The 27147-nt window shown below is 38.8% G+C and overlaps 1 protein-coding gene across 1 annotated transcript in view; it reads right to left on the bottom strand.

The window, feature by feature from the left end:
* The window catches only part of Snd1 (staphylococcal nuclease and tudor domain containing 1), a 401581-nt gene that overhangs the window by 211365 nt on the left and 163069 nt on the right, over positions 1–27147 (bottom strand). Inside the window, exon 12 of the mRNA XM_038320023.2 lies at positions 6744–6844. Coding sequence (XP_038175951.1) covers positions 6744–6844 — 101 coding nt within the window. The remainder of the gene's footprint in view (positions 1–6743; positions 6845–27147) is intronic.

Genomic DNA, 27147 nt, shown 5'->3' with positions numbered 1-27147 from the left:
GCTCAACTATGTTCATAGCAACTTTGTTTGTCATAACCAGAACCTGGAAACAACCTAAATGCCCCTCGATTGAAGACTGGATAAGGAAAATGTGGTACATTTACACAATGGAGTATTATTACACAACAGAAAAAATAAAGACAGCTTGAATTTTGCAGGAAAATGGATGGAGCTAGAAACCATTGTTTTGAGTGAGGCAACCCAGACACAGAAAGACAATTATCACATGTACTCACTCATGGGTAGTTTTTTTTTAACATAAAGCAAAGAAAGCCAGCCTACAAATCACAATCCCAGAGAACTTAGACAACAATGCGGACACTAAGAGAGATTTACATGGATCTAATCTACATGGGAAATAGAAAGTAGAAAAAGAGAAGAGCTCCTGAGTAAATTGGGAGCATGGGGACCTAGGGGTATTGAAGTGGGGAGAGGATAGGCAGGGAGGGGAACAGATAAAAATGTAGAGCTCTATATATCAACAAAAAAAATAAAAATAAAAATAAATTTGGCAAAGCCAGTGAATACCCATCAGAAAAGCAGGGTGGAGTATGCCTGCAACCCTATACTGAAGCTGAGGCAGAAGAGTCAAGAACACAAGACCCTCCAGTAAATAGTAAAGTTTGAGGTCAGTCTGGGCTATGGGGAACCTTTTTTAGAAGAAAGAGAGTGGAGGGGTGAAGAGAAGGACGAATAGAAAGATAGCTCAGCCATTATAAACTACTAATTTTACAAAGGACCAGAGAGGGTTCCCGACAACCACATTTCGCAGCTCTAAGGGATCCAACAGCTTCCCTGGGATTCCTCCACAAACACCTATACTCCAAAGTGCATATAGTCCACACACCGACATATTCAAATAATTAAGAATATAACTAAATCTTAAAGTGCTAAAAGGATGGCTTAGTGGTTAAGGCTGCTCTGTCAAAATATCTGGGTTGGATTCCTGGCACCTATATGGTGCATTGGCTCATAATCATCCAGACAATACTTACAGAGAATCTGATGCCCTCTTCTGGTTTCCACAGGTACCAGGCTCAAAAGTGCTGCCTAGACATACATGCAGGCAAAATACCCATACACATAAAATTAAATAACACAAGCCTCATGGTCCTTAGGAGACAGCAGCCTCAACCACTCCCTTATTGGGCCTGCATTTATCAATATTCCAAGACAGTCTTCCCTGAAAACAACTTCCTATTCTGAAGCATAGCTTCGCTATCTCTTGGGCTCTCCGTGGAATGTTATGAGTAAAAGAAAAAGCGAGTTCTAAATCAACTCAAGAAATAGTCAAGTCCACAAAAGTCAGGCAGCTCACTCAACTGCTACTGTAAAAAGAAATATAGGGAGAGAGAAACCTCTCACATAATTTGTACACCCACGGGTGCCATTATAAAAAGCCTCACCGAGGATCCATAAAGCAATGATGCTATCAAGTAATCAAAAACCAAAAGCAGTCACAAAATATTTGAATAAAAGAGACAGATTTGCCTGAAACTCAACACGTTTTTCAAGTGAGCTTGTCCCCCGTCATGTTCTAAAAGTGCCTTATAGGGCACATCTCTTCAAATGATTGCTGTACTTGAGCTATCAGAGGACAGAGTCATCTACTGTCTCAAGTATTTTTAACCATTTGATGACACAGACAAACTGATGGAAGTCTCTCCATCACTCAAAGTAAAAACTGCACTAGGGAATGTCTAGGGAATGATAGCTTCAATAATATCAGTAACCTCTAATATCAAGACTATATCAAGTCCATGCCTCCCAGAAAACAACCATCTCTTTTAAATGCAGGTAGGGTTTAAATGCAGGTAGGGGTGGGGTTTGGTAAGAAAGAGAATCCTTTCATACCAGTTTATTTTGAAAGTGAAATACTTCTATGTTTTAGGAATTGAAAACTGAGGGGTAGACTGGCTAACAGAGAGAGCTTCAAAGCTATGGAACTTGAGGCAGAAAAGCTGGAGATTGCATGATACTTATTCTTACTGTGACTGGGGAGGGGGGACCAACTAGGATTAAAAAGGAATTATTATAGCAGAGTGAGACAAGACAGCCCAATGCTTCAGTGGAACAGCTGGAACAAAACTCCCTGAAAATCAAAACTGAAGAAAAGCAAGAAGGGGTTCGCATAGATGGGGCTGATTCTGCTGGATGACACTCATGGAACAAAGCGGTCACCCCAGAAGTCCTACAAGACTCCCTCAGGCAGCAAGGCCCCATATCCATACAGGTATCAAGATGAGTAGCAGAGACTATGAAGGGATCAAGAAAGGTGAGGCAAGAATACAGGTGGAAAACACAGAGCAAGCCTGTCACAAAAACAAGACCATCTCTCTTAAAAAGTAAGCTTGTAAGATAGATATAAATCAGCATCTTGAGCCAGGCAGTGGTGGTGCATGCGTTTAATCCCAGCACTCGGGAGGCAGAGGCAGGCGGATCTCTGAGTTCGAGGCCAGCCTGGTCTACAAGATCTAGTTCCACGACAGGCTCTAGAAACTACAGGGAAACCCTGTCTCGAAAAACCAAAAAAAAAAAAACAAAAACAAAAACAAAAAAACCCAACATCTTCCCAGTACTTGTAGTCTATATTCCCTCTATAAGCCATTCTTTACCTGTCTGTAAACATGGACCCCTCCACTATTTCCTACCATTATGAAATACGCCGTATTCTGAGAAACAGTGTGGAAATTGCTTGTCTGACAATTGTTGAGATGGCTGTTTCCAGGGAGGAAGTTGGGAATCTGGTAAAATGGAGTGTATAACTGTGTGAAACTTGACCCTAGTTTTATTTTAATAAAACTAGGTGAATTTTAATGCGACATACAGGAAAAATATGAAATATAAGCTGATAGATTTTATGGATGTGCTAAATTGGAGCTCAAAGTAATTGAGAAGTCCAACACAGGGAAAGGTCACCCCAGAAAAATTTCACTTTTCAAGAAAGCACTGGCAAAAAGGAAAGAATGAGATTTTAATCACTGCAGCTAATTACATAGAAGACTAAATCACAAGAAGAGTTATTTAAGTGTCTTAAATACAATAAAAAGTAATTAACAGGAAGCGCCATCTTGACAGCTTCACGTCACAAACCAGGCCTAAAAAGATCAGCAAATTCCCAACTCGGGAGCTAGAGAATGAGAAAGACTCAAGGCTGATCTTTTTATTTTTTTATTTAAACTGTTTTGATTAACAGATAACAGCTCTTGCCAACTCCACAGTGAAGTTAATCAAGAAAAAAAAATTAATCTATCAGGGGAATGATGAACCCTGTCTGTATCAATTCCTTAGATGGTAAGACACAGGGAGCTGCAGCCCGGGTGACAAAAGCAAGGGCCTGGGAATCACATCCCTTCCATACATCAAGGGAAAATCATAAGGGTTTCACTGAGCCCTACTGAGAACTCAGACAATTCACACATTTTGCATGTGTGGTACATCTAAAAGTTTCTTTTAAAATAGCCCTCTGCAAGACACCATCTCATCTGTCTCTCTCTTCCTATTCCCCTGGAATCACGAACTTCAAATGTGCTCTTCCCACAACAACAGGAGAGCCATGAGGTGTGGAACAGGCCACATAGGCATAGAAGCCTGTAATCCTTAGGACATGTCTCTCCTGCACTGCACACTAGTGTTACAAGCCTGCCTTCCAGAGATGAAGTGCTTACTACAGACCACCCTTAATAGACCCACACAGCCTATGAACACAGCAAGTACAGGGCAGATGCTACTGACAGGGAAAGAGGCCTACTCTCACAAACTTGGATTTGTTCAGTCATTTGCTTTGGTTCCAAGTCAAGTTTTTCCCAGTGGTGCTTGTTATTTTAATTATACTTCTCAAAAAATAACATTAAGCAATGATATGTAAGTACATAAGGAATAACTTTATAATTTTAAAATGCCTGCAAAACAAGTGAGCCAGAGAACTGTAACAGAAAAAGGAAAAGAAAACTTAGAAATTTTTAAGGTTCTGCAATTAGTATTTTTAATTGCTCATTTCAGATGCTGTTCTCTAGGATACCAAGTAAGTGCCCATGTTTCTCATGCACTGGAGATCTGAAAGTATGGGCTCAGTGGGTACAGGTGCTGCTCAAGTATGACAACTTGTTAGATTCCTGGAACCTTCAAGGTGTCCTTTGCCCTCCACGTGGGCACTATGGCAGATTCATGCCCTACAACCCTCATATCTGTACAAAGAAACCTAAGAAAATTGATGCTTAGGTAAAACCCTCTTTTCTACCCAGTAGTTTTAAATAACTAAGCATAAAATCAGATGAAAGTGGTCTTAATACAAATTATTCCTGAATATGAGATAAACATTTGAATTTACTTATTAATAACTCGTTTTTTTTTACAATATTATTTTAGCTATAGTTTATTTTTTTTAACTAAAGGAAATTCAGGGATGAAAGGAGATAAGCAAAACCAGCTGCAGATGGAAGACAAAAACAAGTCTGGAAGTTCACCTGGGAACTAGGGAATCTATCATTATTATCAAGCTTCACAAACAAGTAAAGGAGAGGACTCTCAATTACTGTCCTGACCAGAACAAACAAACCCAATGGCTTACCCCAAAAGCCTATCTGGCACATGTGCATGTGTCTGTAGTTATCCAGGGAACGAAACATGCAAGTACTTTTAGGTATGCGTCCTAAAGGAACCCGAACAGCATTACAGTTAACAAATCAGTTAAAAAAATTTCCTGTACTTTGTGTCTGCTGGCTACTGGAGCTCTGATAAAAAATAGAAGACAAAATTCCTACTGCAAGGTTGATAAGAGTCTAGGGAATGATAGCTTCAAGAGTATCAGTAATCTCTAATATCGAGACTATATCAAGTCTCTCTTTTCCAAATAAACCAAGTACAGAATACATAAGAAATTCAAAGAACTCAATAGCCAAAAGCAAGTGATTGAACTTCGAAATAGGCAAATCACTGAATAAAAATTTCTTAAAAGAGAGCATACACATGACCATATTAGAACACAGTCACTGTCACTAGTGACAAGGCAGATTAAAAAAAAGAAATGTGACCTGAAAGGACAGTGAGGTATAACCTCTATCCAGTCACGGCCCGAACAGTGACAAGTCACAAGGCTGTTGGCAGAAAGAAGATCTTGAGCACTATTTGTGGGACTGTGAACAGCACAGCCATTATAGAAATACTAGGGAAGTAACGCTCATTCCACCTAGTGAATCCACATTTGGTGGACTATGAAATAAAAACCTCAACAGAATGATGAAGTGATAAAAATAAACTTGAACCTGAAGGTCTGAGTCACAGGGCAAAGCCACAACTCTTTCCCTAATGTGAAAATACATTAAAGTTGGCTGTCCCAGATTATCCTAAAATATTTGAGAAACCCAAAAAGTCAGTTAATGAAGGAATTCAAATGGGGTCATGGTGCCGTCACCCCCCAAGGCATAAATAAATGTTAAAACAACCAACTACAGTTGGTTCCCAAATATCTGAATTTTGGCACTATAAATTGATTTTTAAATATACTTTTGTGGTATGTATGTGGGATAATCAACTCTGATGAAGTGTTAAACGTTGGTGGAGGCCATCTGGCAAAAATAAAGATGCATGTTTGTACAGACATGAAACTGTTTCCCAGGAATTAGAGAGGAGGCGCAGCAATCTATGGAAACGACTACTGTTTTCTCCAGTCACAATTTTAATACAGGTTACTAATCTTCAGCATTTTCCAATATAGAAACATACACTCACTTTGAAAGAACTGGTGATAAATTGATAATAAATACAAGATAGATAGAGTAACGACCAAAACATGACCTAGTTTTCCACATTTCAAAATATTATCTGGTCAGAAGCTGACAGAGGAGTGGGAACTCCCTAAAAATAGTCCTTCCATATGCAAAAGCAAGAATGAGGGGAGGCTTCTGCCCCATAGGAGAGTTCTAGAAGCTATGTATGAGAAGCTACGTAGTAAAACATATTTATCCCTTTTGGGTTGTTGCTGTCACTTAGATGCCTATCTCATACTGGGCTTCACTGTATATTCAATAAGACAATCCTTGTTTTGACGAAAGCCCCTTTCGTTGCTTCCCCTTCAAATAAACAAAAAATACCAGTTTGGTAACAAGCAGCACTTAGGACTGTACTGGAGGGAGGGAACAATGACAGTGCTGGTATGTTGTATGCAAAGTAAGAATTGCTACTGGGGACTGACTGGTTGTCTCACTATATGTTATGAGAGCATGGACCAGCAGGTTTCCTCCCTCCATTGTCAGATACTTCCCTTGAAAGACTCTGATCAGCAAGGCTACCCAGAGACCTAGAGACCTTGAAATGCAGCTGGGGCATAGCCAGTGCATTATCTCTATACAAAGAACAAGTCCACTTAGCTTAGCTTCTCTCTCCCTTCTAAAATTCACCTTTCTAAACCAACATACAGAAGCTCTTAACTAATTTTGGTTAGTACCTAGGGACAGCTTGATATTCAATAAATAGCACTATTAATAGTAATAATGTATTTCATAGGGCCAACCACATAGAGCCCAATAAATCTTAAATAGTAACAATAATGGAAGTATATGATTAGCTAATGAGTGATTATAAAGAACTATACAAATATAAAGTGCTACACAGGCACTAATTATACTCCACTGGGTTAAGTGCAACAGAAAGCAAAGCAATGTGAAAGGGGGGCAAGATTTGACTGAGCAGAGTATTCAGCTTCTTAAAACCAAAGCCAAGTCTCTGCCAGTTACAACACTCACATTCCTCCAATGGTGACAGTGGCACAGGTACGCTCTGAAAAGGCAGGCACCGTTTCTGTGGCTGGGCTGGCTGGTCTAATGTAGTCCACAGTCACATTGACCTGGAAATAAATAATCAAAGAGTGTTAGGTTTAGAAGTCTATGACATCTGAATGGCAGTCATGGACACTCAGCTTAGGTAGACATTATTGGTCTGAGATAAAAGCAACAACAAAAAGTCAGCCAACACATAGCAGAAAAAAGACATAATGGAGAAAGAACAGTACCCAGAACCCATCAAAAGCTCTTGAAGCTAACAAGAACAATTTGATTAAGAAATGTCCTAAGACTCAAACAACACAAAGACAATATATAGATGATGAGAAAACATTGGCAACAATGATCCACTCAAAATCTCACTAGGTAACTGCAATTTCAAGCAATGGAATATGAGCCGAAGATGGTGCTTGGTAATAAACCACTTGGCTATCATGTACAAGATTCTATGTTGAATCTTCGGTTTTGCAAAAGTATCCCTCTACCCTATGTTGTAGAGGGATAGACTTAGTATGGAATTTGTCTATCCTACTATAAATCAAATTCCATAATTTGGGATAACACAAAGGCTTTGCAAGAGTCTGGAGCAAAGGAATTCTCATTAACCCCTGCTGGGAATGCAATCGACATTGATATCAAACGTTGGAAGATGGTTCAGTAATTTCTTAAACAACTAAGCATAAATTCTATTCAGAAATATCTCCTTGAATTTACTTGAGAGAGTTGAAGACTTCTTCACAAAGAAATCTGTACGTGGACGTTAACAGTAGTTTTGTTCACAGCTTACAATAATGAGAGGCAACGATGATAACCTTCTGGAGATTAATAGAAACTGGTAAATCCTGATGGTGGACTATTATTCACTACAGAAATAAACATGAACAGACAAAGAGGAAACTCAAATGTGTATTATTAAATGCAAGAAGCCCATCTGCAAAGGCAACATACTGCAGGGTCCTAAACCTAAAGCCTCTCTAAAAGGGTAGTTTGTTTTTAAAAAGAAATTAAGAAAAACACTGATTGAACAAAAGTTCTATATGAGACAAATTCTACTAGATCTACTAGGTTGGCAGAATTCTTGAACAACCACCAGATGTTACAACAAAATACTTCTTAGACCATTTCTGCATCAAACACCTGTGTCTAAATATGACTTGCCTCCTCAGAAAGACTGCATGAAATTTCAGTCTACCCTAACTTCTCCTGGGCCAGATAAAGAACTATCAAGAAGAACAAGATGGCAATCACAAGGATGGTTGGATCTGATTTCACAGTGTCTAAATTGAAGTGACACAGCTAACTGGGTCTAATAGCAACACAGTTGGAGTTAGGAAGGTTGGGGGGGGGGGGGATTTAAGATATACAAGGACAGAGGAGACCAGAAGAATCATTAAGTTTTCAACGAAGGACATGCAAACAAATAGAAAGCTGCATGCATAAAATGAGAGCAGAGTACGATAAAGAAATTGTGGGGATACTGAACAATATTATCTCTTTATGAAATAGTTTAATGTAAACGTGTTCATATGTCATAACCAATTATATGGGATTCATTAGGGAACATTACAGGTCATATCTGTAAGCTTTGGTTTGTGCCTTGGCCAAGCTTTATATATCTACAGTAAAGACAAACTCAGACTCAAGCAGCATGAAGCCATTTATTTCTGAGTAAAGAATGCCTTTTCTAAGTACATCTAAAGACAGCATACTGTACAAACATTAAGTTCATGTATATTGCTAGTCAACACCAATCCAATCCTTTTAGTTTGTCTGTTCTTCACAAACGTTCTAAAAACAAAACAAGGTGGGACTCAGGAGATGTTTCAGTTGGCAAAGTGCTTCCCACAAGAAAATAAGGGTTTGAGTTCTATTCCCAATGTCCACCTAAAAGAGACAACAGGACAACAGCACATGCATGTAAACTCAGCACCAAGGGGCAGAGACAAAAGGACCCCTAGACAAATTGTGTAGTGTGAAGCGGCGGGGCTGCGTCCCGCCACCCGGCCACCGGCTAGCTTTACACCCGAAATAATTACACGGAAACTGTATTTTTTTAAAACACTGTCTGGCCCATAGCTTTAGCCTCTTATTGGCTAATTTTTACATCTTTTTTTAACCCATATTTAGTAATCTGGGTAGCACCACGAGGTGTGGCTTATCAGGAGAGATCTTAACCTGTATCCATCTCGGAGAGGAGAAGCATGGAGACTCACTATGGTGACTGCCTGAAGCGTCTCCCCCACTCTACTTCCTTGTTCCCACAATTTTGTTCTGTCTACTCCACCTACCTAATTTTTTGTCTCTTAAAGGGCCAAGGCAGTTTTTTTTATTAATTAACCAATGAAAGAAACATAGACAGATAACTCTCCTCCAAAATTGGTGAGCTCCAGGTTCAATAAAAGACTTCTTTCAAAAACAAGAAGAGAAAGACATCTGAGTATGATGTCTATTAAATCTCTACAAATGTTATTAACACATACATACAAACATGAACACATACGTTTTTCAAAAACCACATAAAAGAGACAAAGATCTTAAAATTTCACCTGTCAAATTACTAACATGGAGACCACCAAATCATACTTTTAAATGTGGGGAAAAACTGCCAAGCCAAAAAATAGGAGCCATATCAGAGACCAGGCACCAAGAATTGAAACTAGGTAAATCTTGAAGATGACTTAAGTAAGGATGGCTCCTAAAAGCAGGCATCTGCACTCAAATTTTATAAATATGAGAAATGTGCAGAGACAGGGAATTAACCTACAAATACTTCAGAGTTTTAAAATGTTTTCTTGCATATAGCTGAACTCAGTTAATATAGGATAAAGTCAGGACAAGACATGGGAGGGAGCACGGGTGATGCAGACTCTAGAAACAAGTCTCTAGGTAAGTTAGTTGACTCAGAACTCTGAAGAAAAGGCCTCCAGCTTAACTACAAAAGAAGATGTGAAACTAACAAGAGTATCTAAAGCCACGGCGAAAAACACATATAGTAAGTCAAAATGTCAGCCAAGCATGAACGGGTGGCCCAACAAAGCATCAGCCACAAATGGGAAATCTACCTCACACCCTTTCCCCAAATCTCAGGGACCATCCTAGAAGAGGGGAGATGAGCTCTTAAGAGCCAGAGGCCATGGGAACAGAAGAAAACAGTGTCCTCTGGACCGGGTCACTGCACTTATGAGCTCACAGCGGCTATGGTATTCTGCTCAAGAACCACACGAGATCAACTCAGTAAACAGTGCAGAAAGAAATAGCAAGGGTCTCATTAGCCCCACCTAAGCTGAGGAGCTATAGGCAGCGGATGGGCTACCAGGAAGGGAGAGTTGATTTTCTTTAAGGATGTGGCTTCTGGTTCATTCATCATATTCCAGGGGATGGTCCATACCCAGAAACATATGGACTGCAAAAATGAGCCGATGAGTTATTAAATTTAAGAAGAGGAAAAAAGGAAGTGAAGTTGGGGAGGTAAGGTGATAGGAATGGATCTATGAGGAACTAGGAGGCAAGAATATGATTAAAATACATTGTATGAAATTTTCGAAGAATCAATAAAAGAATTTTTAAATAAATGGAAACAACAAAGTAGACATACCCCTGAATTTTTAATAACCCATTCAACAAATTCATGCCCCTAATTCCTATTAGCAGGAGGAAAGAAAAAAATTATCAATGCTTAAAAATGAAGTGAATCTCAAATTACCTTGTACATGCTAATGTTAAGCTTCCTCCTCGACCGGAGGTGAAAGGGGTCGGCTATTAGAATAGAAGTATTACTGGGAACATTCTCTATTCAACAGTGTCACAACAGGAGTAGTTGTGGCTGCGGTGGAGTAATGACAACAACGGAACACCTGTGCTTCCAGGCCAGAAAGTCGGCCTGAGGTGCTGCCCAGGGACTGCCTTCCAAGGGAACCCATGGGACCCACCTCCCACACACACCCTTTAATATTCACTAACCAAAAGAAATAACAACTACATTCATCTTTCAGTTAATTACTTCCTATGTAAAGAGAAAGAGAATTGCAAATGAGTCAGAGATTAAAGAGCTCTTCATGGCAGCAACATTATTAAAGAAAATCTCAGATACAAACGAGGCTCTGAGAATAGGCCACAGCCAAGATACACACCTGCAGGCAACTATGACAAACCAGGAATTAAAGTCTATGTGTAATTAGCATTTATGTCCCTCTCCTGTGGATTCTCAGATCTGTTCCTTTACTTGGAGGTTTTCATCTCCAGATATTCATCACTGACCTGTCAATCACTGTGAAAATCCAAAGTTTAAACAAATTAAAATGACTGGAAAACTTAGAAATGTCTGTCTGAATAAATGATGACCTGTATTTCGGGTTTTTGCTAAGTCGATATGAAATGGCCTGAGATAAAGAGAGGAAACTGATTAGTGCAAAGGTGGTCCTTGCTATGTCAGTGAAGGCGCTGATGGTAATGAAATGATGGCATCTGACCCGCTGCAGGTGTGCAGAAAGAGCATCAATGGCAGATGCTCCAGAAATCCCTGGTCATGTGTGTGGCATCCTCACATGGACCTGACAGCAATACACTGGAGTTTTATAATATCATTTAACTTTATAAAAGACAACCTGGATAAAAATGAAATATTACACCCTAAGTTCTTTAATCTTTGTAATTTATGCCTTCCTTTTACACAACTGACTTAAACATGCATGCAGTTATTTAGTAAGCACCAGGAGTTCGAGACCATGTCTTTTGTTTGGTGAAGGAACTGGCATAAGACATGCAGTAGTACAGTAAATATTTGTTACATGAAAGAATATATGTAATCAGGAATATTTTCAGGCACAAAATTCTGAAAGATACCTTTGAAATGAGAAGATAGGGCATTTTAAGGACACTTTGAGAAGTTGTTGGCAACTCTGCTGTTTTTTATAACAAGAAGAGTGGTTTATACTGTGGGTGTGGTGATGGAAGCCTGAGGAAGAAAAAGCATTTTAAAATTGTGATGAAACTCCAATGTTTATCAAAAAAGGTAACTAGCATGAGAGACAAAGCAAGCAAAAAATACATTATACTATTTCTTGCTGTGGGAGCACATTCTGCTCCTTCAGGCAATAGCCTTTAAGATACCAGCCCACCTGGGCATGGTCTCTCTTACTTTAAAAAGCAGAGTGCTTGCTCTCTCCCTTCCAGCTCCGGCTTCCAGCTGCTAGACTCTGTTCCTGGTCGCACCAAGGCCCGTTGTCTAGGATAGTGATCTGTAAGTTTTTCCCCTTAAATAAATAGCCCTCTTATTAATCATAATTCCAAACTGGTGTGGGATTGTTTTGTGACTTACGCCTTCAGTTTCTCATAAAATTTGTTTCTTGAAGCTATGAAAGAACACCAAGAGAGTAACCAATATTAAGCCACTACATCGCAGAATCTTCTTTAAAAGCAATTTCAGGGAAACTTTGGAGGAACTCCGATGGTTCCCTAAGTCTGCATTTCTGTCTGCTGTAAAGCCTGAAAGCAGCTGTATTTAAAAAAAAAAATCACTTTGGACCATGCTTACACTCTGAGCATCTATGCACATTCTTCACTTAAGGAAGATGAAAACATCAAACCACCAAAGAACTTGATAGATGCTAATTTAATAAGGAAATGTGACCTACCTAAGTGTTACAGTGGGATAAGGAGAAGAGCAACTGCATATCCCTAACATTTCCAGTTTATGGCTTAAATAGCTTAAGTTTACTTTTAATATAAATAGAGCTGTTACATGAAACTATTTTGTATAACTACCACATAATCCTACCTATTAGTTAACACAGTGAATCATAAATTCACAGGAAGCTACAAAAAAGGCTCTACCTTTAGAAAGGAGCTCTGTTATCACATGTTCTGATTGCAGAATTTGTAGGTAGTTATAGAGAGCATCTATGAACCTCTGACACAGGAAAGATGGCATCATCTGGGCCTAAATCCAAGTCACACTGCCCAGAAATAAAAGGGAGTAAAACAAGAGAGCTTCTAAAGCCAGGTAAGAGGACAGCGGTGGAGCAGCCAGGCTGCATACAGGGGTGGCTCCCGACAACATTACAGAGCAGCTGTGTGAACTTGCAAGAGTCTCTTAAGTGTCTCTGCCATGCTCTGCTTGGAAGAAAAGCGTTAGTACGCATGAGACATTAGAACAGAGCATGACTCTGAGTAAGTATCATGCAAGCATCACTTATTTTTAGATAAACAGTTACTGATTTTCTCAGAACAGTGCCTGGCACAGAGTAAGTGCTAAATAAGTATATATGAGATAAACAAACACACCTACACATACATATATGCATAAATAAGACACATGTTGACTCAAATCATTAGACTCCTGAAATCATTAGACAGACAGACTCAATTAAATACACTTTTCTCCTTAAGGAGTCACAGCAAACAAGAATGTGTACCTCATCCATATTCATCCCAGCTTCAAGGTAAGTAGATTGTATTTTAAAGAATGACACACTATTTAGTATTTGTTTAAATGTTTTAAGGATTAATTTTGCAGGTACTAGTTATTGAATATTTTATTTACTGAAGATAATGAAGGAGGATGTTGCGAACCATCCCAATTAGTAGGTCAACTAGAAAAAATCTGTGCAGGATACTTCTTCTTGACTTATTAAACGAGGAAGACAATGAACATCAAAGAAAGACCACGAGTACATTTGGTTTTGGGCATAATAGGACCTTCCATACATACCCCTAATATTTAAATTATGCATCCTTAATCCTTTCCTTGTTAAAAACTACCTTATGTATCATTCTTAAAATAGTGATATATATTTAACAGTTTTAAACAGGTCAGTTACCTACTCATCTAGGGATAAAATAACCTCAAAACAAATTGCTTTTGATGACCTTTCCACATATAATTATAAATGAATCTGAATGACTGTCACAACATGCTGACAAACTTACCTGCTTCTAATCAATATGTGAAAGAAACATGAGTAAGAAATGAGAGCCACGTGTGAATGTTTACATTTTTCCAATAGCAACATTGAGTATTAAAAGAAAACTGATAAAATTAATCTAATTTATTTCATACAAAATTTACAAACTACAATCATACCAACATTAAGCTAATATTGAAGCTGTTTGTACAAAGCCTTTAATATTTGGTATGTTTTATATGTACAGCACACCTCCATTTGGACAACCTCAGCCCAGGTACTCAAAGACACATACAGCAGTGACCCAAGTTGCTGATACAATATTCCTTTTGTAGTGCACAAAAATATCGTTTATTTATTTGATCTGAGCTTGTTGTGTAAGTTTATATGTACCATGTGCATGCGGGAAACTTACTGAGGCCAGAAGAGGGGACATTAAACTCTGTAGAACTGGAGTTACAATCAGTTGTGAGCTGGAATCAAAACTGGGTCTTCCCCAAGAGCATTGAGATCTCTTAAGCTCTGAGCCCTCTCTCCAGCACCCCCAGTACAAGAGTCTTAACCTTGTTCCTCTGTTATATGATCCTACTTCTTGGTTCTCTTTTTCTCTCTTTATTTTTACCTGTGAACTTTTAATATCTCTTGCTTTTACAAATCCTTGTGAATACTCTGAAAACAAGTATAAAAATATGGTATAAAATGTATATTCCTGTTTTCATTTAAAAATATTGTCTGACTAGACGAGAGAAACAAATCATATACTCCCTTAATTCTAAAAGCTATTTCTGATGTCTGGATTTTTTTTAATAACCAGGAAGGGGGGATCGTTCTAGTCTGCTCTATAAAATAGTCAGAGTATAAAATATACTCTGCTCACAGTTTGGTTCATTTGTTTTTCCCTATTTCTGGTACTGTTTTCAGGGGAAGTAGGAATCAAACCAGGGCTTTAACATGCTAAACAAGTAGCATTAAGTCACACCCTAGCTCTGCTAAGTAGTTTCATGAAAACATTTTCAATGGTGTTTGCTAATTCCACAACTGGATTTTTAAAAATAACACACAATTTGCCAACACAATTCTAGTCTTCTTTACATAAGGGTTAAAGTCTATTCTAAGAGAGGTGGTAACTGGATGGTAACCAGTGCATATGTTAAAAAAAATTTTTTAAGTTAACGATGATACATGTTGATTGAAGAATTATTGAAAATGAACATGAGGTTTTACTTATTGAAGCCGAAACTTGTGTTTCATCATCCATTTTGTGTATTGGTGTCTCTAATTAAGACAGCCCTTATAACAAGCATTCATGAAGACATACACATTCTATTGCTTCATTTCCACTGCAACAGGCCAAATAACATAAACCAGTACTCGTAGGCTACCTCTGTGATCAAGCCTAGATTATTCTGGAACATCCCCTTCCAAATCACTGTAATTAGGTGCTAAGACTGCTGTTTCTTCTCCTGTACAATGTTTCTTCTCATCTACAATCACGCTTCCCACCTCCCTCATACAGATCTATTTTAACCACATTTCATTTTCATCAATGGAGTGGTAACCTTAAAAACCTTTAAAAGCCCAGAGTCACCTTTCTTACTTGATGCTTTTCTAACAGATGATTCGCTTACTTCCCCTATCCCACCCCAAGCACATATAAATCCCAGCCTAGATGGGCAGATGCTTTAATCTGCTTTGAGGGAAAAGGTAAAACACAGCATACATAAGGAAGGTCACAGGAGATGTTAAGAGTCCACACCTGACATTAAGCATTTGGCTAACTGGACATCACTGCTGGCTGATAAACCTTCAGCTTGGTAAATATTTAATTAAAAGCACACACAAACTCGAAATTCAAAAATATAAGATGAAACGTTTTATATAAGGAGCCATGTGGGACTGGCAAAAAATTCTGAAGTAGTGATAGCTAATCTGAGAGCAAAAATAACCTGAAAATACAGTGTATCACTAACCATAAAACCAAATAAAAACAAATGAGATACAGTTTTGAAAATTAAAATGATTTTAATTAAATTTGATGGGGATTAAAACTAGAGATCATCACTTGAAAATATCTTCTCAGATGCCAGCATTTTCATTAAACTTGACTCTTTTTTCTTTGAAAGGATTTATCTATTTTTATTTTACATGCATTGGTGTTTCGCATGTATGTTTGTGAATGTCAGATCCCTTACAACAGGGGTTACAGACAGTTGGAAGCTGCTATTTGGGTGCTGGGAACTGAACCCAGTTCTCTGAAAGAACAGCCAATGCTTTCAACTGCTGAGCCATCTCTCCAGCCTCATACTTAGTTCTTAAGTCTTTAGAATCCCACACATATAATTAAGGAGTATAATTGATGTTTGTCCTAATATTCCATTATCTCATTATTATGTCACTGTCATAACTCGAACCCATAACCAAGCTACTGGTCTCTAAAGACAAAGACTGTCCCCTGTGCTCCTTGGCACATTCCAGCTTATTCCTTATCACAACTATAGCTTCTCATTGCTTTCCCTAGGGACAGAACTTGGGGGTGGGTTCCCCCCCCCCTGCTGTACAGTGTCAATCAAAGTCATCTGTGTCCAAAATTACCAAGGTCATCAGCAGTCAGGGGAAATTAAATCAGAACGTCTAGAAGTCTCCCTGGAGGAGTTCTAGCCATATAAGCAGCACGAAAAATGGAGCTACTTATGCCTTTGTGGAGAATACATACAGTGTCAGCCAGTCTTTAAAACAGTAGCAGCAATGAAGAAGAGATGATGCTTAGTAGAGGGTATGCACAAAGAGGATGTGATTAACAGCTGGCTTTTAAGAATTTCTGGGAGTGTGCATTACTAAGGAATGTGCAAAAGTAAAAGGTTATGTTACATCTGTTAATAAAGTCAGTCCTCCACTCACTATGAAGAAAACTTGGGAATCCTAGGAAAAAGAAAGAAAGTATTCACCCAGCCAGTATGGAAAAGCTACCCTCTATCAGCACAGTGCAGAACACTCACTCCCTTTTCTCTGGCATGCTCATAAGCTGGAACTGAGAAACCATTCTGACTAGGGATAATGCATTCAAGGAAGTTAACTAAAGGCCAATGTTAAGATGGTGAATTGGCCTCACAGAGCTGTGTCGTGACCTAAGAGATTTGTGAAGAAAGATGTACTCATTCTTTAAGATTTGTTTGGAACAAAATACAGCCCAATAATAGATCACTTTGTATTAATAGATCACTTGGCATCATAATTATTCTTAGTTTTGTGGCTAAGTAAGCATTTCAAAATAATTGACCTTTCTGCGGACCAAACGCAGGACTGCAAGAATGCTCTATCATTGAACTGCATAAATTCACTCTAGGAATTTATTTATACATAGAAATGAACCTTCCAATTCCTCAGCCCTCGCGATCCCATCCTTAAATTATCAGATAAATGTAGCAAAACTTGTTCCTCAAAATTTAGTTTCAACATCTGATCCATCATTTCACTCCTGGGTATATCTTTTAAAAAGTGTAAGACGGGGTCTTTATAAAAAAAAATCTGAATGCCCATGTTTTAGCAAAATTAGTCACAGTAGCCAAAATGTGGAAACAAGAAATGTCCATCAATGGTGAATTGATGAACTAAATGTGGCACTTAGGACTAGCATTCAGGCTTAAAAGAAGGAAACTCTTGACATGTATGACAAGAGGTACTGTGAAGGCTTCATGATAAGTAAAAACAAACATTACATAAAAGACATAAAAAAGGGACAATGAATGTCACCATTTAAGTGAGGTGCCAAGAGCACTTAAATTCAAGAAGGCAGAAAGGACAATGAAGCTTGGCAGGGGCTGGAGGGAGGGATAATGTTAATGACTACAGTTTCAGTTTCCCAACATGAGGAAGTTCTGGAAACGGATGGAGATCAGCAGGACACAATATTTTAAGATACTTAGTGTATCTTAGTAAATTATTCTGCAGCTGAAAAGTATGATGTGCATTTTAAAACCACTACGGTTCAACTATCCATGGATACCATGGGTCAGCAACAGTTTAGCAGAATTTAAGACAAATCTAAATTAAGTCTAACAAACTCCTGAAATTCTTGGTTGCATCAAGGAGCCAGTTCTATCATATTCCCAGGGAAAGAGGTGGTTCTCAAAGGCAACTGATAATTAGAAATCACATTTAATAACTTCAATGACTAGAGATCAAAGGCACTGCTTACATAGCACAACACCATGTACTTTTCCTGGGGTAACTGCACTTTCTGAAAGGAAGAGCCAACCCTTTCTTGAACACGCTGCACATGGAGGTCCCGAGGAATCTACACAAATGGATCACTATGCCCATGAGTAGCTCTGACTAAGTTGATCTGTCTTTTGATGTTGTGTACCCTGACACATTTCTTCTATGAAGAATAGCCTCTCTCCCTCCCTCAGAGATCTGTCACTGGTAAATCTTTGAGAACTTTGTGGAATTTCCTCATTTTTACCTACTTCTTCAGTCACTACATATAGTAATTTCTATTTGGGCTTCTGTCTAATAAACTTACACTTTCATGTGCTTCTCCAAGTGGTATTTTTTTGCCACTATCAACAAACTTATTATATCTTGGAGTTCCTGTTAGCATGTCTGGTAACAGTTAACATGGGACGTCCTTTGGCTGAGCAACTCTACTCCTGAAAACTAACTCTACCAAAGATGCTGGCAAAAAAAGCCGTGTCCCCTTTCCACTGATGCGGCCTAACAGACAAGAAACTGCATGCTGAGCCCAGGAGATCTGAGTTGGCAGAGCCAGGGGCTGTCTGTTTTAGCAATGTCAATAAGACGATGAAGCTGCTGAAAGCAAGGGAGGTCTATACAATCTGTGATGGGAAAATGTTCAGATAAAAATGTCATTGCTCAGTGATACAGAAATGATTCCATTTGGTGGAACAAAAATAAGTACAGGATCTGGAGGGGCAAAAGTAAGAAATGCAGGGGATCTGGAGGGGCATACTTGGCACAGAAGAGTTTATTTCTTTAGCTGCAAATAGTGATTTTTTTCTGTTGGAAGTAAAAAAATTAAAAAGAAAACAAGATGAATGCTTGTAAACATTAATGGTAGAATAACTTGAAATACACATATAGCAAAAACATCTACCTTCAAAATCAAAACCAACAGCAACCTGCTCACAACTAGGAGCTATCTATTTCATCACCATTGTCCTCCATGTTGAGGCCATGGTCACTGATCAGCTGTACCTGCCAAGGACCGGCTAAGCAGTTAGAAGAACATGATCAGGAGGGCTCCCGGGTGCCCACTGGTGTGCTGTTGCCCTGGCAGGTGGGCATCACTGTCTGCAAATGAACTGCCAATCTCACTATGAGCTGATAATGATCCTGCCACCACCACCTGCCTGCCATATGTTTTCCCTACTTGTCACATAACAAGGAACTGCATTTTGGCATGCTGATGACTGACAGTTTGACACTACTGTTTATGTTTGCTGTACCTCACTGCAACCCTTCACAGAGTTAGAGAGAAGTGGAAGAGGGATAGAAGACAAGGCTGGCCACAATGACCACTCACCGTGACACAGCATTCTGTGGCAGAGTAGCCAGCTGCTCTTCCTTTAGCTCTAAGATGCAAAGTTCTGGGGTTGTAGGGCTCTGTCCCATCTCTACCCAGCCCAGTGATTCTACTCCCCATTGGGAGAGAAAAAAGAAGCTCACTTTTCGACCATACAGCAAACATCTTCTGTTCCTTAAATTATCCTAATACAGACAATGAAGACAGGAAGGATGCCAAAGGGGTTTCTTTGTTTACTGTGATATAATACAGAAAGAAGTAAGCATAGGGTGAGGGATCAAGAGTCATAAAGTGCAAGCTGATGGAATACTGCTCCAGAGGACATAATTTAGCAAGATGTTACAAAAGAGGGAAATGTGGTTGTATACCAGCAAGCTGGCCCAAAATGTTCTCCTTTAATTAGAACCCTAACTTCACTGTATATAACAGAGAATCTAAAAACACAAGGTTTATTACTACTACAAGCCAAATAACTAATATGTCCTGAAAAGAGGTTTTCAGTAGAATTTAGGTGACAGATAGTGGCACATAAGAGACTACGAGAACTGCTGCTATACATGCTACCAAAGTCCTGATACGTCTAGTGATAAGAATGAGAGGAACACATACCATAAATTTGGACATCACTGATTCTAAATGAGGAGACTCTGCCCACATTTAACTGCTTGCTTATAACTTCTCTTAGCAAGTTAAACACACTGAATAAAATGCCAGCCAACCAGCATTAGCACCATGAAACACCAAATGCTTCTTCAGTAATTACTGCATCTAACAGGCAGATTTACCTTTTATTTTAAATAAAATTCCTAACATTTTAGTAACATAAAATTCACCATTTTAAATTCTGAAGCATGGGGCTAGAGAGCTGGCTCAGCAGTTAAGAGCACTGGCTGCTCTTCTAGAAGATCCAGGTTCAATTCCCAGCACCCACATCGCAGTTCACAACTCCCTGTAACTCCAGTTCTAGAGGCTCTGACATCCTCACACAGACATACAAGCAGGCAAAACAAAATTCCATAGCAATTACTTAATTCTAATATACAATCATCAAGGCAGAAAGCAACCTTGTCTATATTAAGCAAACACTCTCTAACTGCAGCTCCCCTTACCCTCGGCAATCACCAATATAGTTACTGCCTCTATGGATTTCACTGTTCTGAACATTTCACAATATAACTGAATATTCCAAAGTTTGCTGCCTCATTTTTTTTAAATCATGACAGGGTTACAAGGTTTTATTATCTATAATATGCAGTCCTAAGGTAGACAGTATGACGGACATACTTTTGAGATTATACCATAAATACTGTGTGCTAAGAAGTACCCCTTCACTAGTAAGATGGTGTGACAACACTAGGAGAAGGTGCACTGGCAGCCAGCAGAGAATGACTGGTGACATACATAAAAGAACTAACCGTAACAAACAAGAACTAAGTAGTCAGGATCAAGTCATGTAAATAATGCAATCTCCTAGTTTGCTAACTTCATATAACATCAACGAAATCTATTAAACTGGTAACTGGGGTTGAAAGAGGCTCTCTAAATCAGTGGTTCTAAACCTGTGGGTCTTGGGGTCACATCAGATATCCTTCATATCAGATATTTATACTATAATTCACAACAGTAGCAAAATTACAGTTATGAAGTAGCAATAAAAACAATCTTATGATTGGGGTCACTACAACATGAGAAACTGCATTAAAAGGTTTCAGCCTTAGGAAATATCAATCAGTTCAAAGGAAAGGAAACTCCCTCACGACAGTTATCTGTGCAACATAAACTAGACAGACATTGTACACAGCAGTATGCAACTTCACATGGGTATATAATATAAAAAGTCTGTCAAAGACAGCACCCATAGATAGACTTCTGCATTACTCTGTAAACACACTGAATTGGGGGATTCAAGTTTCAGGGACTCATTCTCCACCTTGGGCTTCTAGAAACACCCCCTATATAGAGAGCAAGGGATCTCAGCCTGATCTGCTGCCTCAGGTCATCTCTAGTTAACTTGATTCCTTTTCTGCTCTTACTGCTAGGAGTTCACAGTGAGAAAACAATTTTTTTCTATAACACAGTAGTCAAAGGATAAAGAGAAATGGCTCACAACTCTACTTGTCAGTTAACATGGGAAAGAACAATTCTTTCAAAAGCTGCTAGAAAAATGGTTTACTGGGTAAGAGCACAGGTTTTTCTGTTAGATGACCCAGGTTTGATTCCTTCCCAGTAACATGTCAGCTCACAACCATCAGTAACTCAGGCCCCAGGGGATGTAATGTTTTTTTCTGGCACCCATGGTCACTAGGCACACACATGGTACAGATATACACATACACAATATATCAATACACACACAATAAACAATTTTTGAAGCTATTAGTTTAGTGTGTATGTTTGTGAACTCCAAGACAACAGATTTTGTAAGGAAGTTCTTTTCCTGCCATGTAGGCCCTGGAGGTAAAATTCAGGTCGTCAGGCTTATCAGCAAGCGCCTTTACCTTCTGGGTTGTCTTGCCTGCCCTATTCTTATGACAGTACAAAAGTCTCTATTTTAGACTAGGAGCTAAGTCAATGCCTGATGAACAAGGAAGTTTTGAGCTATGAATTTATATCTTGGTGTCAAAACATCAAGACAGAGAGCTAAGCTTAGAGAGCTAAGGATAGTATTACTCTTTAGACTTACTTTTCTTTATGTGTGTAAGTGTTTTCCCTGTATGTATGTATTTGCATGACAAGTCAGAAGAGGGTGTTGGATCCAGTGGAGCTAGAGTTAGGGGTGGTTGTGAACCACCGTGTGGATGCAGGGAACGGAACACGGGTTCCCTGCAAAGCAACAAGTGCTCTCTTACCTACTGAGCCATCTCTCTAGGCACCTAGTGATGGTATTCAATAATATTCCACCATGTTAGCGCTGCCACAGAATCTCAGGCAATGCTATGGAAAAGAAGAAGAGCCAAAGCTCCTAGCAGCAGCAGAAAGCAGTGAGGACAATCAACAGGAGAAAGCATCCCAATACAATAACCAAGACTATGCAAAAGACTCATGTCCCAAGAAATCAGCAACTGTGGCTTCAAATGCACACAAGAGCTTACTGCAATCACTGCCCAAGACCTTCCTGTAAAACACTTTAGAGAGACATATCTGAATCCCAGACAAATCCACTGTACACTGAACCAGGAGGTTCAGGAAACAGGAGTGAAATTTGCTGTTAGAACACGCAAAATGCTAACTCAATATATTTACTAAAAAAAAATGAAGCAAAACAGTAAAGTAAATAAATTTTAAATGACTAGATTCTAGAGTAATTATCTAATAAAATAGATAAAAGACTATTATATAATATCTCTTAATTTTCTTCATAAAAGACAAACCAAGATGCATAGGCACAGTGAGAAAATTATGTGGCTAAAAATAGGATGTGCATAATGAGTGATTACAGATGACAGGTCATAGATTGAAATGTTGCATCAAATCTAATGAAATGGATTACTTAGTGACATCAGCTATAATTCCCGTGAATATAAAATTTAATATTCAATGATAGCTTTGAAGCTAAAAGTACTAGAAAAATACCTTAAGGTCAAAGGAACTGTAGGCTTATTCAGACAGTGGAACCTGGGGGGAAAATGACTAGAAGCATGCTTGTACTCAACAGGTCAATTTTATTCAGTGCCTTTAAGTTCCTATTTCCTTATTTCGTGCCGGAAAAACTACTATGGTTATACATAACATTTAAAAAATAAATGACCCAAATTTGACAAATAAACTACTACCTGTGACCTAAGATGGAAATGTTTGCAAAACTTCCCCAGAGTCAAGAACTAAGGAAATAAGATAGAAGTACCAAAAATGACAGCGTTATTGCGCATCAATTAGCCTTTAAAACAGCTTTAAAGGGTGTATGGGGGATGGTACAGTACATGGAACTGGTAAACTCGGCAAAAATCTACACTAGCATGCGCAAGGACCACGTCCAATCCCCTAGAATCCAAATTAACAACAAAGAAAGTCAGGTATGATGGAATATATACTTAAAAATCCCAGCACTGTGGAGGCAAGGAAAGGCACATCCTTGAAGGTTGCTGGCTAGCCAATTTAGGCTAATCTGTGAGCCCCTGATCCTGGTGAGAGACCATGACAAAAAACAAGGTGGACTGCTACTGAGGAATGACAGATATCCAGTTGAGCTCTGTCCTTCATACACTAATACAGTTACATGTACACGTATACAAGATAGAGGAAAGAATGAATATGCATGAGACACCTGTATGTGTGTAATCAGAAAAGAAATTCGCTATATTTTAGCATCTAGAATATTACCTTTACTAACAAGATGGCTAAGAAGGAAACATACAATGTTTAGAGTAACGAAACTGTATAAATCAGAATTTAATTCTGGGTATAATGTGAAAGTAAATCTTAAACCTAAATTGGTTTAGTCTGCAAAGGAAAAACTGATACAACTAGCCACAAGGAATGCCCCAGAGCTGGTGTTAAACCTGTGCTCTTTCTCCAATAAATAACGGGACAGAGACAGCTTAGATTCATGCAAAACAAAGTAAGACTCCAATGCTTTCTTGAAAATGAGGCACAGGCTAGCAGCCTATAAAGAACTGGGGAGGAAAAATAATTTTTCTGAGCGGGCAGATAATGTTTTTGAGAAACATAAAATGGCAGGGCTGGTGGAAGTGCTGGAACTGGACACTGCGTCTCACGCAGCCCAAAGGGGAGCCCACCAGGAAGGGAGAGCGCAGTAACACAGCTCTGTTTTTTCCTGGCCAATCTGCCTTCAACAGACAGCATACGTTTTTACATAAAGCAGCATTTCTACTCCATTTTAACTTTCAGCATACCCCATGTTTAATACCAGAGTAAATTCTTTACTGCTTAAGTGCTGACTACAGAGTCATCACACAATAATATCAACCCTAACAAATTTCTCACTCAAAGCATCAAGATTCAAAGCAGAATATGCCTGTTGCCCGTGAGATCAGAAGTAACTGACTTTATAATATTGCTTCAAATTTAGTCAATACCTGAATTCATCAATGACAGTTCAATTAACTGCGCCACATTTAAAATCAAGCATGTTCAAGGGGTCAAGTGTGTGTGTGTGTGTGTGTGTGTGTGTGTGTGTGTGTGTGTGTGTGTGTACGGGTGCTCTTTAGAAATGCTGGATTCACTCAGGGAGTCAACAGGAAGGGCAGGCAGCATTTATGCCTCGCTAATGACTAGATGGTTAGATTACTAGATGGTTAGCTTCAGCATATGGGAAATCCTTAATTTTAAGCGTTTAAGACTTTTGGTGAATAAAACCAAACTGGTAGGGATATATATTGCCCTTTCTTCAGCTACAATCCTCAGATGTCCTGCCAGTTCCCATGGGAACTCTGGAACTCTCTCAAGCTCTGGAACATGCCAGCAAACTCAGAAGGCAGGCAGTGGGAAGGAAGCTAAAGGTCTCTCCCACTCTACCTTCTCCAGGCCCACTCCACTCGCTCTAGAGTTCGGGATACCTTAGTCAGGGCTCCTGGGCAGCAAAAGCCTTTCTGAAGGACACACAGCCAGCTTTGGTCTCCCTCATAAGTACTCAAGTGTCTTTCTGTCCTCACTGCTCATTTTTACATGCACACTACCAGCACATTTTGCCTTATCAGGACATAAAATATAACAAGCTCATGTTACATACAGCTCTCTGTTCTTAATTTTCCTAAGCCCTGACTCAGAAGTTTGCTGATATTGATCGAGTAGCTGAGATGTGCAGAGCACCGCACTAAGTGCTTAACATATATTATGTCATTTAATGCTCATGACAGCCCAGGTTAGGTAATGCTGCCCAAAGGATTCAAACTCATGTCTATGTGGTTCAAGGCCCACATACTAAACCACTACAAACAGCCAGCAACAGGATATTGATTAAACCTTCACTTGGTATTAAATGATAAAAGTACCTCATGAAGAAGACTACTTAACATCCCAGGGAAATCATCATGCTGAAGGTTACAAAGCAGTAAGTACCATGTAATTACCAGCTAAAATGAAAATTATGCTAATAGCCACATGCATAAAAAAAGACTGGACTGATACACACTCAAGTGTTAGCAGATGCTACCTCTGGAAGGCTAGCTCTCCTTTATCCTTTCCTCTTGTTTTAATAATAATAAAAAAATTAAACTATAAACAAGAGTTGCTTCGTGATGGATGAAGTGGGAACTAAGTGACAGAACAGAACACAATATCATTAGCAAGGGCAGTGTAGACAACGGCATTGCCAGTGTTCGTGAAATTTATAACTGCATTTTCAAGTAGAAAAATTATACCCACAGAGACAATTAGGATGGATTTTTAAAGCACAGCAGCAAGCTTTTCCTGAATTGTAAAGATCAAATAGGCTAAGGTTTTAGTGTCTGTATTTACACAGAAATACAAATGCAAAGATACTATTCCTGGTTTTACAGTCCCCACATTTAACTATATTTATGGTGCTTGCAAATGTGTAAAACGCATGAACTTAGCTTAACCACCCACAAACATGCTTGTCTATGGAGGCCTGCAGAATGCCAAGGGAGATGCCAATGCTGCTTCTGGGGACATGCACTTGACTAGAGAAGCCCCAAAGCACAGATCAGAGTATGCAAGGCCTTCCTTCAACTCTTTATTAATATTTGAATTTTGAAGTAAGTGCTACTCAAATTAATTATAAAAAGACAACACGACATGAAAAATCAATATTATGGTTTTTCTAAAAGAATTTAAATGTGAAATAATTTAAATATCCTGTCTTGTTTTACTACACTACCCCTCCTCCTTTCTCTATGTGTATATGTGTGGGGAAATCCCATCTCCAAATTGGCCTTCTTGCCAATTACTTTAGGGTGACTGTTTCAAGCAAATAAAATACCAAAATCCACAAACTTGTCTTAATGTGAGTTTGAAAATCTTTAGGAACAAAAAGAAACACTGCTTTATCCATTTACGTGTCTTCTACCCATCTATTTTTCAGCCTACATGTCTATTTTTAAAATGTAAAGAACAATTTATATTATATAAAACATTGAAAAATTCTCTCTCAGTTTAAAAATTAAATTTTTATAAGAAGTCCTATAAAGAAAAGTATCTTTGCTTGGCTATAAAAAAATCTTATCAATGTAAAAAACAGAAACAATAACAAAAAATCTTTTTGCATGAAAAAAATAACACAACAGAGAACGAGAGATATGCAGCCTGCCCTTTTAGCCAAGAGAGGGTTGGCTCTCAAAGTGATATGCCAAACTTTGTCACCTCCCCATGGGAGAGGTGTGGGAAGCAGAAGAGAGAGAAGGAACTGGGATTGGTATATAAAAAATGAGATCGTTTTAAAATAAATAGATAAATAAATGTAATGGGGGAGGGGGAGAGAGGATTGAGGGAAGAGGGTTAGCTCTGTACAGGGATGAGAATACACAGCCAAGAAGGGAGCTATCAGAGCCAGATGAGAACTGCAGCATTGTGGGTCATACAAGGGAAACATTTCACATAGAATCTAAAGCAAATCAGGGGTCATCTGAACAGGTGTGTCTAAACATCAAATATGGTATTTGTGCTTGAGGCAGGAACAAAGTGATACACACTATTAGAGTACACACAAGGTGACAGGCACCCTAGCTCTGTGTGGCCAACCAGAAGCCCTCATGGAGGCGAAGGCAGAAGGCAAGCTAAAAGGCTGGCTGACACTACTCCTTGTTCATATTTCCTCTCTTAAAAAGAGTAGTAAATGTCAATTTAGGCAGAGTTTTAAAGTTATCACAATATTATTTACTTAGTCTAAAAAAATTCTGTGTTCATCCAAGAGGCCTCAAGCCTAAACAAAAACTGGAACTATTGGGAAAATTAAGAAGATCTTCGAAGAGAGGCTATAGCTTCATCAACTTTGGTAGAAAACCAA

This window comes from Arvicola amphibius, chromosome 2 (genome assembly GCF_903992535.2).
Source record: "Arvicola amphibius chromosome 2, mArvAmp1.2, whole genome shotgun sequence".
Classification (NCBI taxonomy): domain Eukaryota; kingdom Metazoa; phylum Chordata; class Mammalia; order Rodentia; family Cricetidae; genus Arvicola; species Arvicola amphibius.
The sequence above is the reverse complement of the archived record's forward strand: the minus strand, read 5'-3'. Positions and strand labels throughout refer to the sequence as shown.